Here is a 17,144-nt window from a genome sequence, read left to right as displayed (position 1 = left end):
TACACTACTATACGCTACACTATACACTACTATACACTACACTATACACTACTATACACTATACACTACACTATACACTACTATACACTACTATACACTATACACTACACTACTATACACCGCTATACACTACACTACTATACACTATACACTACACTATGCACTATACTATACACTACTAAACACTACACTATACACTACTATACACTACACTATAATACACTACACTATACACTACACTAATACACTACACTATACACTACACTATAATACCCTACACTATAATACACTATACACTACTATACACTACACCACTATACACGACACTACTATACACTACACTCCTGTACACTACACTATACACTACACTACTATACACTAAAATACACTACTATACACTACACTACTATACACTGCACTATACACTGCACTATACACTACATTATACACTACTATAAACTACACTACTATACGCTACACTACTGATAGGCTGTCTATGGTGCGGGCAAATCAGTTGCAACCACAATGCATTGTCGTCAGAGGCATGTCCGTTTACATGTTCACCCCAAACACCACGCGTGGTTAATGCAATAAGGGCAGTGTGCTTATGACTGGCTCCAGTTTAACAGCAGAGGTCTCACTCCGAAATCAGTCGAGCGGCAATATCTTTTCATCGGTTGCGTAACGCTGTGTGGAAGCTACCTGGTCTGTCGCTCCGCACGAAGCTTCAGGTCTTCTCGGCCACGGTCATTCCCTCCCTTCTCTACGCTTGCGAAACGTGGACCCCCCCCCTAATGGAACATCTTCGCCGGTTAGAAACATTTAGGCTGGCCTGCCTACGATCCATCCTGGGTTTAACCAGACTGGATTGTGTGAGGAGCTCACAAATCCTTGAAAGATCTGGGCAAGGTCCCATCGGTGAGCTCCTCCGGCAGGCAAGGCTGCGATGGCTGGGTCATGTAGCCCGCATGCCCAGCCACCGCATGCCAAAACAGCTTTTGTCCGGCCGGATCGAGGGGGCTAAGCGGGCGCGGCACGGGCTAGAGAAGAGATGGAGTGATGTGGTACAGGAGGACGTGGAGCTGAGTGGACTTGCCGATGACTGGTACCAGCGGTGTCAAGATCGGCCTCTGTGGAGGAGGCTCGTGAAGGATGTTACTGGGCAGTTGGAGGCAGTCGCCCTCCAACAACAACGGAGGGCGGAGGAGCGACGCTCACAACAACGAGCGGAGTGCCGGGTGGCTAAAGCACAGCAGGTTGGCACAGTAGGGGGCACAGGTGGTGCATCAGCCAGTCATCTCAGTCAGTCGACCCATGGCACCTGGGTCTGCCCGTGACCTCCTGCCAGCGGGCGTTCGACACTTCACGTGGCCTCAAGGTGCACATAGCCTGGCACAAGCGTCGTGGTGACGTCACCGCCACTTGTTGTTGTTGTTATTGATGGGAATGGTGATGGTGGTTGTGATGGTGGTGATGATGGAGATGGTGCTGATGATGATGGTGGTGATGATGATCATGAAATGGTGATGGTGGTGATGAAGGTGATACAGGTCGTGGGTTCCATCCCGACCCTGACGATGCCTGCTGCTGTTTATTTGGAGTCTGAGTGTCTCTCTCTCTCATCATCATCACGGTGGCTATGAGATGTTAACTACCTCGCCTGGTATACAGGAGGTCGTGGGTTCCATCCCGACCCCGATGCCTGCTGCTGGATATTTGGCGTTTGAGTGTCTCTCTCTCTCTCATCATCACGGTGGCTATGAGATGTTAACTACCTCGCCTGGTGTACATAAGGTCGTGGGTTCCATCCCGACCCCGATGCCTGCTGCTGCTGTATATCTGGAGTCTGAGTGTCTCTCTCTCATCATCATCATTAGGAGATGTTAACTACCTCGCCTGGTACGCAGGAGGTCGTGGGTACAATCCCGACGCCTGTATATTTGGAGTCTGAGTGTCTCTCTCTCATCATTATCATCATCATCACGGTGGCTAGGAGATGTTAACTACCTCGCCTGGTACGCAGGAGGTCGTGGGTTCTATCCCTGGACACTGATGTCTATGTAGGTGTCTGTGTGTCTCTCTCTCTCATCATCATCATCATCACGGTGGCTAGGAGATGTTAACCACCTCGCCTGGTATACAGGAAGTCGTGGGTTCAATCCCGACGCCTGTATATCTGGAGTTTGCGTCTCTCTCTCTCATCATCATCATCACGGTGGCTAGGAGATGTTAACTACCTCGCTTGGTATACAGGAGGTCGTGGGTTCCATCCCGACGCCTGTATATCTGGAGTTTGCGTCTCACTCTCTCTCTCATCATCATCATCATCACGGTGGCTAGGAGATGTTAACTACCTCGCCTGGTATGCACAGGAGGTTGTGGGTTCCATCCCGACCCTGACGATGCCTGCTTGTTTATTTGGAGTCTGAGTGTCTCTCTCTCATCATCACGGTGGCTAGGAGATGGTGACTACCTCGCCTGGTATACAGGAGGTCGTGGGTTCCATCCCGACCCTGACGATGCCTGCTGCTGTATATTTGGAGTCTGAGTGTCTCTCTCATCATCATCATCATCATCACGGTGGCTAGGAGATGTTAACTACCTCGCCTGGTGTACAGGAGGTCGTGGGTTCCATCCCGACGCCTGTATATCTGCAGTTTGCGTCTCTCTCTCTCTCTCATCATCATCACGGTGGCTATGTGATGTTAACTACCTCGCATGGTATACAGGAGGTCGTGGGTTCCATCCCGACCCTGACGATGCCTGCTGCTGTATATTTGGAGTCTGAGTGTCTCTCTCATCATCATCATCATGGTGGCTAGGAGATGTTAACTACCTCGCCTGGTATACAGGAGGTCGTGGGTTCCATCCCGATGCCTGTATATCTGGAGTTTGCGTCTCTCTCTCTCTCTCATCATCATCACGGTGGCTAGGAGATGTTAACTACCTCGCCTGGTATACAGGAGGTCGTGGGTTCCATCCCGACCCTGACGATGCCTGCTGCTGCTGCATATCTGGAGTCTGAGTGCCTTTCTCTCTCTCTCTCTCCTGTGGATTTTTTCTCCGGGTCTTCCCGTTGTTCCCCGCTACAACATTCGGAGCTCACGTGCGTCAAGAGAACGTAAGCTCCTGCTGTTGATCCCCTCCCCCCCCCTCCCCACGTGACGAAAACAATGATTCATCTTCTTTGGTTCTTTCGGTAAAGTCACCACCAGGTAGAATGAGAATAAAATAATAAATTGATAAAATAAAATAACACAATAATAATATTCTCACACGACGTTTCGGCCACAACGCAAGCGGCCTTCATCAGGTGAAGGGGGCGAGAACTGTCTGGTAGGACAGCGTGTGACTTTACCGAAAGAACCAAAGAAGATGAATCATTGCAGTCACGAAAGCTTTCAATCGAAAGCAATGATACCAGCCACGGTGGTTGAGAGGCCATCCGCGTCGGGAGAAGCCGCGGATTTCGCTTTGCCTGCCAGACTGGAGCTGCAGCAAAAAAAAAATAAAAAAAATATACAAAACGCAGGTTCGTAGAAATGAATTTGCTCATCGCGAAAGCTTTCCATGGCCGTACCCGGGGGGGAATTTTTCATCTGGCACGGACAACAACGGGAGGGCCGATCGACGCCCTGGTTGCGGTCGAGAGATGGCTCCCCATTGCTCAGCCGTGTCGTGTGTGCCGATGATTTGGTGATAGCCGCTCACTCGGAGGAGGAGTTGGAGATGCTGCCGCTGAGACTGGAGCGTGCCACTAAGAGATACGGGGCCTTACCATCAGCCCCCACCAAAACTAAGCACCTGCCTGGGTATTTTGTACCATCGGACACTCCACCCCCACAACTCCCAATCGGTGATGGGGCAGTTGTGGAGAGAGTGGAGAGTTTCCCATACCTGGGCAGTGTGCTTATGACCGGCTCCGGTTTGACAGCGGAGGTCTCGCTCCGAATCAGTCGAGCGGCAATATCTTTTCATCGGTTGCGTAACGCTGTGTGGAAGCTAACCTGGTCTGCCGCTCCGCACTAAGCTTCAGGTCTTCTCGGCCACGGTCATTCCCTCTCCTCCCTCCCTCCTCACTCCCCGCTTTGCCGTTCGTTCACAGCCGGGTCCAACCCCAGCACATCACCAGCTCCTCCTGCTCTTCAAAATACAGCATCATCATCATCAGCAGCAGCATCATCATCATCAGCAGCAGCAGCATCGTCATCAGCAGCACCACTCACCTCTTCCTCAGCCAACAACAGCGCCACCACCAGCAGGATAGCGCCAACGACTGCGATGCCCTTAGTCACTTGCAGTGAGAGTTCACCACTCGCTCACTCACCCTCCCACTCGCTCACTCACCCACTCACTCACTCACACACTCACTCACCCACTCACTCACTCACCCACTCACTCACTCACCCACTCACTCACCCACTCACTCACTCACCCACTCACTCACTCACCCACTCACTCACTCACCCACTCACTCACTCACCCACGCACTTACTCACTCACTCACCCATCCACCCACCCATTCACTCACTCACTCACCCACGCACTTACTCACTCACTCACCCATCCACCCACCCATTCACCCACTCACTCACTCACCCATTTACTCACTCACTCACCCATCCACCCACCCATTCACCCACTCACTCACCCACCCACTCACTCACTCACCCATCCACCCACCCATTCACCCACTCACTCACTCATCCACTCACCCACTTACTTACCCACTTACTCACTCACCCACTTACTCACTCACCCACCCACCCATTCACCCACTCACTCACTCACCCACTCACCCACTCACTCACTCACCCATCCACCCACTCACTCACCCACTCACTCACCCACTTACTCACTCACCCACTTACTCACCCACTCACTCACTCACCCATCCACTCGCTCACCCACGCACTCACTCACCCATCCACCCACCCATTCACTCACTCACTCACCCACTTACTCACCCACTTACTCATCCACTCACTCACTCACTCACCCACTCACCCACTTACTCACTCACCCATCCACCCATTCACCCACTCACTCACTCACCCACTCACCCACTTACTCACTCACCCACTCACTCACTCAACCACTCACTCACTCACTCACCCATCCACCCACCCATTAACCCACTCACTCACCCACTCACTTACTCACTCACCCATCCATTCACCCACTCACCCACTCACTCACCCACTCACCCACTTACTCACTCACCCACCCACTCACTCATCCATCACTCACCCACTCACTCACCCACTCACTCACTCACCCTCCCACTCACTCACCCACTCACTCACTCACTTACTCACCCATCCACCCACCCATTCACCCACTTACTCACTCACCCACTCACTCACCCAATCACTCACCCACCCACTCACTCACCCTCTCACTCACCCACCCACTCACTCACCCTCTCACTCACCCACCCACATACCCACCCACCCACACACCCACCCACCCACTCATCCACCCACTCATCCACCCACCCACCCACTCACCCACCCACTCACCCACCCACCCTCTCACCCACCCACCCTCTCACCCACCCACCCACTCATCCACTCACCCACTCATCCACTCACCAACTCACTCACCCACACACCCACCCACTCACCTACCCACTCATCCACTCACCCACCCACTCACCCACACACCCACCCACTCACTCACCCACACACCCACATACTCACCCACACACTCATCCACCCACCCACTCATCCACTCATCCACTCACTCACCCACCCACCCACTCATTCACTCACTCACCCACCCACTCACTCACTCACCCACTCACCCACCCACCCACTCACTTACCCACCCACCCACTCACTCGCCCACCCACTCACTCACCCACCCACTCACCCACTCACCCTCTCACCCACTCACCCACCCACCCTCTCACTCACCCACTCACTCACCCACTCACTCACACACTCACTCACCCACTCACTCACCCACTCACTCACCCACTCACTCACCCACCCACCCACTCACCCACTCACTCACTCACCCACCCACTCACCCACTCACTCACACACTCACTCACCCACCCACCCTCTCACTCACCCACTCACTCACCCACTTACTCACACACTCACTCACCCACTCACTCACTCACACACTCACCCACTCACTCACCCACCCACCCTCTCACTCACCCACCCACTCACCCACTCACCCACCTACCCACCCACCCACCCACTCACCCACCCACCCACCCACTCACCCACCCACCCTCTCACTCACCCACTCACCCAATTACTCACACACTCACTCACCCACTCACTCACTCACCCACTCACTCACTCACCCATCCACCCACCCATTAACCCACTCACTCACACACTCACTTACTCACTCACCCATCCATTCACCCACTCACCCACTCACTCACCCACTCACCCACTTACTCACTCACCCACCCACTCACTCATCCATCACTCACCCACTCACTCACCCACTCACTCACTCACTCACCCTCCCACTCACTCACCCACTCACTCACTCACTTACTCACCCATCCACCCACCCATTCACCCACTTACTCACTCGCCCACTCACTCACCCAATCACTCACCCACCCACTCACTCACCCTCTCACTCACCCACCCACTCACTCACCCTCTCACTCACCCACCCACATACCCACCCACCCACACACCCACCCACCCACTCATCCACCCACACACCCACTCATCCACCCACCCACCCACTCACCCACCCACCCACTCACCCACCCACCCTCTCACCCACCCACCCTCTCACCCACCCACCCACTCATCCACTCACCCACTCATCCACTCACCAACTCACTCACCCACACACCCACCCACTCACCTACCAACTCACCCACCCACCCACTCATCCACTTACCCACCTACTCACCCACACACCCACCCACTCACTCACCCACACACCCACATACTCACCCACACACTCATCCACCCACCCACTCATCCACTCATCCACTCAACCACCCACCCACTCATTCACTCACTCACTCACCCACCCACTCACTCACTCAGCCACTCACCCACCCACCCACTCACTTACCCACCCACCCACCCTCTCACTCACCCACTCACTCACTCACCCTCTCACTCACCCACCCACATACCCACCCACACACCCACCCACCCACTCATCCACCCACACACCCACTCATCCACCCACCCACTCACCCACCCACCCACTCACCCACCCACCCTCTCACCCACCCACCCTCTCACCCACCCACCCACTCATTCACTCACCCACTCATCCACTCACCAACTCACTCACCCACACACCCACCCACTCACCTACCCACTCACCCACCCACCCACTCATCCACTCACCCACCTACTCACCCACACACCCACCCACTCACTCACCCACACACCCACATACTCACCCACACACTCATCCACCCACCCACTCATCCACTCAACCACCCACCCACTCATTCACTCACTCACTCACCCACTCACTCACCCACTCACCCACCCACCCACTCACTTACCCACCCACCCACCCTCTCACTCACCCACTCACTCACCCACTCACTCACACACTCACTCACCCACTCACTCACCCACCCACTCACTCACACACTCACACACTCACTCACCCACTCACTCACACACTCACCCACTCATCCACCCACCCACCCACTCACCCACCCACCCACTCACCCACCCACCCTCTCACCCACCCACCCTCTCACCCACCCACCCACTCATCCACTCACCCACTCATCCACTCACCAACTCACTAACCCACACACCCACCCACTCACCTACCCACTCACCCACCTACCCACTCACCCACCCACCCACTCATCCACTCATCCACTCAACCACCCACCCACTCATTCACTCACTCACTCACCCACCCACTCACTCACCCACTCACCCACCCACCCACTCACTTACCCACCCACCCACCCTCTCACTCACCCACTCACTCACCCACTCACTCACACACTCACTCACCCACTCACTCACCCACCCACCCACTCACACACTCACTCACACACTCACTCACCCACTCACTCACCCACCCACCCACTCACACACTCACTCACTCACCCACCCACTCACTCACCCACTCACCCACCCACTCACCCACCCACCCACTCACCCACTCACTCACCCTCTCACCCACCCACCCTCTCCCCCCTCTCCCCACGCCAGCCGACCCCACCATGAACATCTCTGTGCGTGTGGGCCCCACTTGGATCGCGGTGGAGAGGCCACGTGACCTCGCTGGAAACTCCACAAGCGTCTCGCTCGTCCGACTCGCGACTGGGGGGGGCGACGTCACGTGAGGCGGCGCACCAATCAGCAACCACAGCGCAGCGCGTGGTCACTCGTCACGTGCACGGCGGGGGTGGTGATGATGATGGTGGTGATGATGATGTTAATGATTGATGGTGATGATGATGATGATTCATGATGGTGGTGGTGATGATGTTAATGATTGATGATGATGGTGGTTCACGATTGGTGATGGTGGTGGTGATGATGTTAATGATTGATGGTGATGGTGGTGGTGATGATGGTGGTTCACGATTGGTGATGATGGTGGTGGTGGTGATGTTAGTGATTGATGGTGATGGTGGTGGTGATGATGGTGGTTCACGATTGGTGATGATGATGATGGTGGTTCACGATTGGTGATGATGGTGGTGGTGGTGATGTTAGTGATTGATGGTGGTGGTGATGATGGTGGTTCACGATTGGTGATCCTGGTGGTGATGATGTTAATGATTGATGGTGATGATGGTGGTGGTGATGATGGTGGTTCACGATTGGTGATGATGGTGGTGGTGGTGATGTTAATGATTGATGATGATGATTCATGATGGTGGTGGTGATGATGTTAATGATTGATGATGATGGTAATGATGGTGGTTCACGATTGGTGATGGTGATGATGTTAATGATTGATTGGTGATGATGGTGGTGGTGATGATGGTGGTTCACGATTGGTGATGGTGGTGGTGATGATGTTAGTGATTGGTGATGATGGTGGTGGTGATGATGGTGGTTCACAATTGGTGATGGTGGTGGTGGTGATGTTAGTGATTGGTGATGATGGTGGTGGTGATGATGGTGGTTCACGATTGGTGATGATGGTGGTGGTGATGTTAGTGATTGGTGATGATGGTGGTTCATGATTGGTGATGGTGGTGGTGATGATGTTAGTGATTGATGGTGATGATGGTGGTGGTGGTGATGATGGTGGTTCACGATTGGTGATGATGGTGGTGGTGGTGATGTTAATGATTGATGATGATGGTGCTGCTGATGATGATGATGCTGATGATGGTGGTGGTGGTGGTGATGATGGTGGTGGTGATGTTAATGATTAATGGTGATGATGGTGGTGATGGTGGTGATGATGTTAATGATTGATGATGATGATGGTGGATAATGATTGATGATGATGGTGGTGATGGTGTTGGTGGATAATGATTGATGATGATGGTGGTAGTGGTGATGATGATGATTGATGATGGTGTTGACGATTGATTATGATGTTGGCGGTGTTAATGCTGGTGATGATGGTGATGATGATGATGGTGGTGATGGTGATGATGGTGATGATGATGATGGTGGTGATGGTGATGATGGTGATAATAATGATAGTGGTGGTGGTGGTGTTGACAATTGATTATGATGTTGGCGGTGTTAATGCTGGTGATGATGGTGATGATGGTGGTGATTGTGATGATGGTGATGATGATAGTGGTGGTGGTGTTGACGATTGATTATGATGTTGGCGGTGTTAATGCTGGTGATGATGGTGATGATGATGATGGTGGTGATGGTGATGCTGGTGATGGTGATGATGACGGCGATGATGATGGTGTTGGTGTGAGCGCCGCAGGGATACTTCTGATGCCAGTGGCAATGCCTCCTCGGTGTTCGAGGGCCTGTTCGAGTGCGACTCGTACCAGCTGCGAGTACACAACGCAAAAAACCACGAGATTTGCCAGGAATTTGTGAACACCACTCAGCCGGGTACGTACGTGCGTCTGTCTGTGTGTGACTGTGTGTGTGTGTGACTGTGTCTGTGTGTGTGTGACTGTGTCTGTGTGTGTGTCTGTGTGTGTGTCTGTGCGTCTTTCGTTCGGCCGGATCGAGGGGGTTAAGCGGGCGCGGCACGGGCTAGAGAAGACATGGAGTGGTGTGGTACGGGAGGACGTGGAGCTGAGTGGACTTGCCGATGACCGGTACCAGCGGTGTCAAGATCGGCCTCTGTGGAGGAGGCTCGTGAAGGATGCTACTGGGCAGTTGGAGGCAGTCGCCCTCCAACAACAACGGAGGGTGGAGGAGCGACGCTCACAACAACGAGCGGAGCGCCGGGTGGCTAAAGCACAGCAGGTTGCCACAGTAGGGGGCACAGGTGGTGTGTCAGCCAGTCATCTCAGTCAGTCGACCCGTGGCACCTGGGTCTGCCCCGTGACCTCCTGCCAGCGGGCGTTCGACACTTCACGTGGCCTCAGGGTGCACATAGCCTGGCACAAGCGTCGTGGTGACGTCACCGCCACTTAATGGCGAATGGCGGTTGTTGTTGTTGTGTGTCTGTGTGTGTGTGTGTCTGTTTAAGTCGTGGTTTCAAACACGACTTAAACATGACCTCCTGTCACAGGTGCTGGCTAAAGTGGCCTCTCGGGATAGAGTCATCTTGTTGGGTGACTTCAATGCCCGAGTTAGTCATGATGCTGGCACCTGGCCTGGAGTGATTGGAGGGCATGGGCCAGATCAGCTCAATAACAACGGTAGGAGGCTGCTAGATTTTTGTGCAGCCCATGGGCTTGTAATTACCAACACGCTTTTCCGGCATCGGCGCATCCACACAACATCATGGATGCATGCCGGGTCCAAGCAAGAACATCTGCTGGACTACATAGTGACGGACCAGCGAATGCGAGCCCATGTCCTTGACACCAGGACCTACCGTGGAGCTGATCTGCCCTCTGACCATCGACTAGTCATCTGTAAGATGCGCCGCCCATTCTTCCGCTCCGGTGGTGGGTGTACACCCAGGACCCCATTCCAACCTAAAGTGGCCTGGTCTCAGATATCTGATGAAAGTTGCAAGCGAGAATTTCATCATCGCCTGCGGCTGGGATTGGCATCGTCCCCGACTCCTCCTGATGTCGAGGGTAAATGGGCGAGGTTTAGAACTGTGACTCATGCGGCTGCAATGTCTGCTTTGGGTACGCGGTCCAGACCTCCCCAGAGACCCTGGCTGACAGAGGAGGTGTTCAGGATGGTTGAAAAAAAGCGACAGGCCCACTGTCATCGGCTACAGAATCCCACGTCAGAGAATGAGGAGGCTTACCGCAGCCTTCGCTCGGAGGTTCGGGGAGCCGTGAGGCGCTGCAAGGATGGGTGGTGGTCGCGGGTTGCTGAGGAGATGGAGTCTGCCTCAGTGGCCCGCGATCACAAATCTCTATTTAACGCCATCAAAAAAGTAATCTGCAGCGCCACACCTATTACCATCATTTGGGGAAAAAACGGTGATCCAATCTCCGACCCCCAGGAACAGGTTTGCAGATTTGCTGAGCATTTCTGTGAGGTCCTGGGGGAGGGAAAATCCCTCAGCCAGGAAAACATAGTGGCACAAAGTGGGGATGACCCTGCTGAGGCTGCGGTGCCTCAAATATTGGAAGTAGTCACCCCCTGTGAGTGGCTGGCTGAGGTGCCATCTGTTGAGGAAGTATTGAGGGCGATCCGGAGTCTGAGACCAGGAAAGGCAGCGGGCAGAGATGATCTCCCAAGCGAAATGCTGAGGGAGGGTGGAGTTTGTGCACAGACTGCCCTATATGACATCACTACAACAGTCTGGACCACTGGACGGGTTCCGCAGGATTGGAAGGATGCCCTGGTGGTCCCCCTCTTCAAGAAGGGGGACCGCACAGACTGTAACAACTACAGGGGCATTTCACTCCTCAGTGTGCCGGGAAAGGTCCTGGCAAGGATTATTCAACATCGCCTTGCCAGGCACGCTGAGGAGAGGCTTGCAGAGCCCCAATGCGGTTTCAGGAAAGGGCGGTCCTGCACAGATGCCATATTTTTTGTCCGTCTGCTACAGCAGAGGTGTAAGGAATTCCAGCAAGATCTACATCTCTGCTTTATTGACCTGGTCAAGGCCTATGATACCATCAATAGGCCTGGGCTCTGGGTTGTCCTTCGTGCTTTTGGAGTACCTGACCCTCTGCTCACGATCATTAAGGACCTTCATGATGGTGAGCGGGCCCGGGTAAAACTACGTGGCCGGGAGTCCGAGCCTTTCCCTGTACACCTTGGGGTACAGACAGGGATGTCCTCTGGCTCCCACATTATTTAACATCTATTTCGACCACGTAGTTCGTGAAGCCTTCAATAGCTGTACCGGGGGAATCTCCATATGGTACAGATATAATGGGAGGCTGATCAATGCCCGGGTGCGGTCAAGGGATGGCTCCCTATTGCTCAACCACGTTATGTATGCTGATGATTTGGTAATAGCTGCTCAGTCAGAGGAGGAGTTGGAGACGCTGCTGCTGAGACTGGAGCGTGCCACTAAGAGATGGGGCCTTACCATCAGCCCCACCAAAACTAAGCAACTGTCTGGGTATTTTGTAGCATCGGACACTCCAACCCCACAACTCCCAATCGGTGATGGGGCAGTTGTGGAGAGAGTGGAGAGTTTCCCATACCTGGGAAGTGTGCTTATGACCGGCTCCAGTTTAACAGCAGAGGTCTCACTCCGAATCAGTCGAGCGGCAATATCTTTTCATCGGTTGCGTAACGCTGTGTGGAAGCTACCTGGTCTGTCGCTCCGCACTAAGCTTCAGGTCTTCTCGGCCACGGTCATTCCCTCCCTTCTCTACGCTTGCGAAACGTGGACCCCCCTAATGGAACATCTTCGCCGGTTAGAAACATTTAGGCTGGCCTGCCTACGATCCATCCTGGGTTTAACCAGCAGGCTGGATTGTGTGAGGAGCTCACATATCCTTGAAAGATCTGGGCAAGGTCCCATCGGTGAGCTCCTCCCTCGGGCAAGGCTGCGATGGCTGGGTCATGTAGCCCGCATGCCCAGCCACCGCATGCCGAAACAGCTTTTGTTCGGCCGGATCGAGGGGGCTAAGCAGGCGCAGCACGAGCTAGAGAAGAGACGGAGTGATGTGGTACAGGAGGACGTGGAGCTGAGTGGACTTGCCGATGACTGGTACCAGCGGTGTCAAGATCGGCCTCTGTGGAGGAGGCTCGTGAAGGACGCTACTGAGCAGTTGGAGGCAGTCGCCCTCCAACAACAACGGAGGGCGGAGGAGCGACGCTCACAACAACGAGCGGAGCGCCGGGTGGCTAAAGCACAGCAGGTTGGCACAGTAGGGGGCACAGGTGGTGCATCAGCCAGTCATCTAAGTCAGTCGACCCATGGCACCTGGGTCTGCCCCGTGACCTCCTGCCAGCGGGCGTTCGACACTTCACGTGGCCTCAGGGTGCACATAGCCTGGCACAAGCGTCGTGGTGACATCACCGCCACTTAGTGGCGAATGGCGCTGGTTTTTGTTGTTGTTGTGTCTATGTGTGTGTCCGTGTGTGTGTCGATTCACGCTCACGGGCCAACATCAGTAACGATTACGTGAACCGGTCCTGAGCCTCCCCTAGGTTGACTCGGCCTCAAATGAGTACCGGGTGTAGCTGTGGTGTAGTGAAGTCAACATGGCCACTGGGGAGACAGAGGCGGCCGGGGTTGGAGCACGCCACCCACACCCTCGCTTACCGTTCTGGCCTTCACTCACTCACCCACCCACTCACCAACTCACTCACTCACCCACTTACTCACTCACTCACCCACCCACTCACCCACCCACTCACTCACCCACTCACTCACCCACTCACTCACTCACCCACCCACCCACTCACCCACCCACCCACCCACTCACCCACCCACCCACTCACTCACTCACCCACTCACTCACTCACCCACTCACTCACCCACTCACTCACTCACTCACCCACTCACTCACTCACTCATCCACCCACTCACCCACCCACTCACCCACCAACTCACCCACTCACTCATTCACCCACCCACTCATTCACCCACCCACTCACCCAACCCACCCACCCAACCACCCACCCGCACATCCACCCACCCACTCACCAACTCACCCACCCACTCACTCACCCAATCACCCACCCACCCACTCACTCACTCACCCACCTACCCACTCACTCACCCACTCACTCACCCACTCACTCACCCACCCACTCACTCACCTACTCACCAACCCACCCACCCACTCACCCACCCACTCACTCACCCACTCACCAACCCACCCACCCTCTCACCCGCTCACTCACCCACTCACTCGCCCACTCACCCACCCACCCACCCACTCACTCACCCACCCACTCACTCACTCACTCACCCACCCACCCACTCACTCACCCACTCACTCACCCACTCACTCACCCACTCACTCACCCACTCACTCACCCACCCACTCACTCACCCACTCACCCACCCACCAACCCACCCACCCACCCACCTACCCACCCACCCACCTACCCACCCAGACCCCAGGATAAAGAATCTGAGCGGGAGCTCCACCATGCACGAGGGCCTGGTGAACATCGTGCTGCAGTGGGAGGAGGAGGAGGAGTCCCTGGCCTCTAAGTGCCGCAGTCACCCGACATATAACGTCTCCTGTTGTGCAGGTACCAGCCACGTGGTGATGGTGATGGTGGTGATGGTGGTGGTGATGGTGGTGGTGGTGGTGATGGTGGTGGTGGTGGTGATGGTGGTGATGGTGGTGGTGATGGTGGTGGTGGTGATGGTGGTGGTGGTGGTGATGGTAGTGGTGATGGTGGTGATGGTGGTGGTGGTGATGGTGGTGGTGATGGTGGTGGTGGTGATGATGGTGTTGGTGGTGGTGGTGGTGATGGTGGTGGTGATGGTGGTGGTGGTGGTGATGGTGGTGGTGGTGATGGTGGTGGTGGTGATGGTGGTGATGGTAGTGGTGATGGTGATGGTGGTGATGGTGGTGGTGGTGGTGATGGTGGTGATGGTGGTGGTGGTGATGGTGGTGGTGATGGTGGTGGTGATGGTGGTGGTGATGTTGGTGGTGATGGTGGTGATGGTGGTGGTGATGGTCGTGGTGATGGTGGTGGTGGTGATGGTGGTGGTGGTGGTGATGGTGGTGGTGGTGGTGATGGTGGTGGTGGTGATGGTGGTGGTGATGGTGGTGGTGGTGGTGGTGATGGTGGTGGTGGTGGTGGTGATGGTGGTGGTGATGGTGGTGGTGATGGTGGTGGTGATGGTGGTGGTGATGGTGGTGGTGGTGGTGATGGTGGTGGTGATGGTGGTGGTGGTGGTGGTGGTGATGGTGGTGATGGTGGTGGTGATGTTGGTGGTGGTGGTGGTGATGGTCGTGGTGATGGTGGTGGTGGTGATGGTGGTGGTGGTGATGGTGGTGGTGGTGATGGTGGTGGTGATGGTGGTGGTGGTGATGATGGTGTTGGTGGTGGTGATGGTGGTGGTGATGGTGGTGGTGATGGTGGTGGTGGTGGTGATGGTGGTGGTGGTGATGGTTGTGATGATAGTGGTGGTGGTGGTGATGGTGGTGGTGGTGATGATGGTGGTGGTGGTGGTGGTGGTGGTGATGGTGGTGGTGGTGGTGGTGATGGTGGTGGTGGTGATGATGGTGGTGGTGGTGGTGGTGATGGTGGTGGTGATGGTGGTGGTGGTGATGATGGTGGTGATGGTGGTGGTGGTGATGGTGGTGGTGGTGGTGATGGTGGTGGTGGTAATGGTAGTGGTGGTGGTGATGGTGATGGTAGTGGTGGTGGTGATGGTGGTGGTGATGGTGGTGGTGATGGTGGTGGTGGTGGTGGTGATGGTGGTGGTGGTGGTGATGGTAGTGGTGGTGGTGATGGTGGTGGTGATGGTGGTGGTGGTGGTGATGGTGGTGGTGGTGGTGATGGTAGTGGTGGTGGTGATGGTGGTGGTGATGGTGGTGGTGGTGATGGTGGTGGTGATGGTGGTGGTGATGGTGGTGGTGGTGGTGGTGATGGTGGTGGTGGTGGTGGTGATGGTAGTGGTGATGGTGATGGTAGTGGTGGTGATGGTAGTGGTGATGGTGATGGTGGTGATGATGGTGGTGGTGATGGTGGTGGTGGTGGTGATGGTGGTGGTGATGGTGGTGGTGGTGATGGTGGTGGTGATGATGGTGGTGGTGATGATGGTGGTGGTGGTGGTGGTGATGGTAGTGGTGATGGTGATGGTAGTGGTGGTGATGGTAGTGGTGGTGGTGGTGATGGTGGTGGTGGTGATGATGGTGGTGGTGGTGGTGGTGATGGTGGTGGTGATGGTGGTGGTGGTGATGATGGTGGTGGTGGTGGTGATGGTGGTGGTGGTGGTGATGATGGTGGTGATGGTGGTGGTGGTGATGGTGGTGGTGGTGGTGATGGTGGTGGTGGTGGTAATGGTAGTGGTGGTGGTGATGGTGATGGTAGTGGTGGTGGTGATGGTGGTGGTGATGGTGGTGGTGATGGTGGTGGTGATGGTGGTGGTGGTGATGGTGGTGGTGGTGATGGTAGTGGTGGTGGTGATGGCGGTGGTGGTGGTGGTGATGGTAGTGGTGATGGTGATGGTAGTGGTGGTGATGGTAGTGGTGATGGTGATGGTGGTGATGATGGTGGTGGTGGTGGTGATGGTGGTGGTGGTGGTGATGGTGGTGGTGATGGTGGTGGTGGTGATGGTGGTGGTGATGATGGTGGTGGTGATGATGGTGGTGGTGGTGGTGATGGTAGTGGTGATGGTGATGGTAGTGGTGGTGATGGTAGTGGTGGTGGTGGTGGTGATGGTAGTGGTGATGGTGATGGTAGTGGTGGTGATGGTAGTGGTGATGGTGATGGTGGTGGTGGTGATGATGGTGGTGGTGGTGATGGTGGTGGTGGTGGTGATGGTGGTGGTGATGGTGGTGGTGGTGATGGTGGTGGTGATGATGGTGGTGGTGATGATGGTGGTGGTGGTGGTGATGGTAGTGGTGATGGTGATGGTAGTGGTGGTGATGGTAGTGGTGGTGGTGGTGGTGATGGTGGTGGTGGTGATGATGGTGGTGGTGGTGGTGATGGTGGTGGTGA

The 17,144-nt window shown here is 55.1% G+C and overlaps 1 protein-coding gene across 1 annotated transcript in view; it reads left to right on the top strand.

Annotated features, from left to right (window-relative positions):
- Positions 1-17,144, top strand: part of LOC142906919 (receptor-type tyrosine-protein phosphatase C-like) — a 105,345-nt gene that overhangs the window by 7,853 nt on the left and 80,348 nt on the right. The window contains exons 3-6 of the mRNA XM_076055641.1: positions 4,106-4,300; positions 8,187-8,316; positions 9,886-10,019; positions 14,577-14,717. Coding sequence (XP_075911756.1) covers positions 4,106-4,300; positions 8,187-8,316; positions 9,886-10,019; positions 14,577-14,717 — 600 coding nt within the window. The remainder of the gene's footprint in view (positions 1-4,105; positions 4,301-8,186; positions 8,317-9,885; positions 10,020-14,576; positions 14,718-17,144) is intronic.

The sequence above is a fragment of the Petromyzon marinus genome, chromosome 72, assembly GCF_048934315.1.
Source record: "Petromyzon marinus isolate PM22_M1 ecotype Great Lakes invasive population chromosome 72, UKy_Petmar_22M1.pri1.0, whole genome shotgun sequence".
Lineage (NCBI taxonomy): Eukaryota > Metazoa > Chordata > Hyperoartia > Petromyzontiformes > Petromyzontidae > Petromyzon > Petromyzon marinus.
This window is presented reverse-complemented; position numbering and strand designations above follow the sequence as displayed.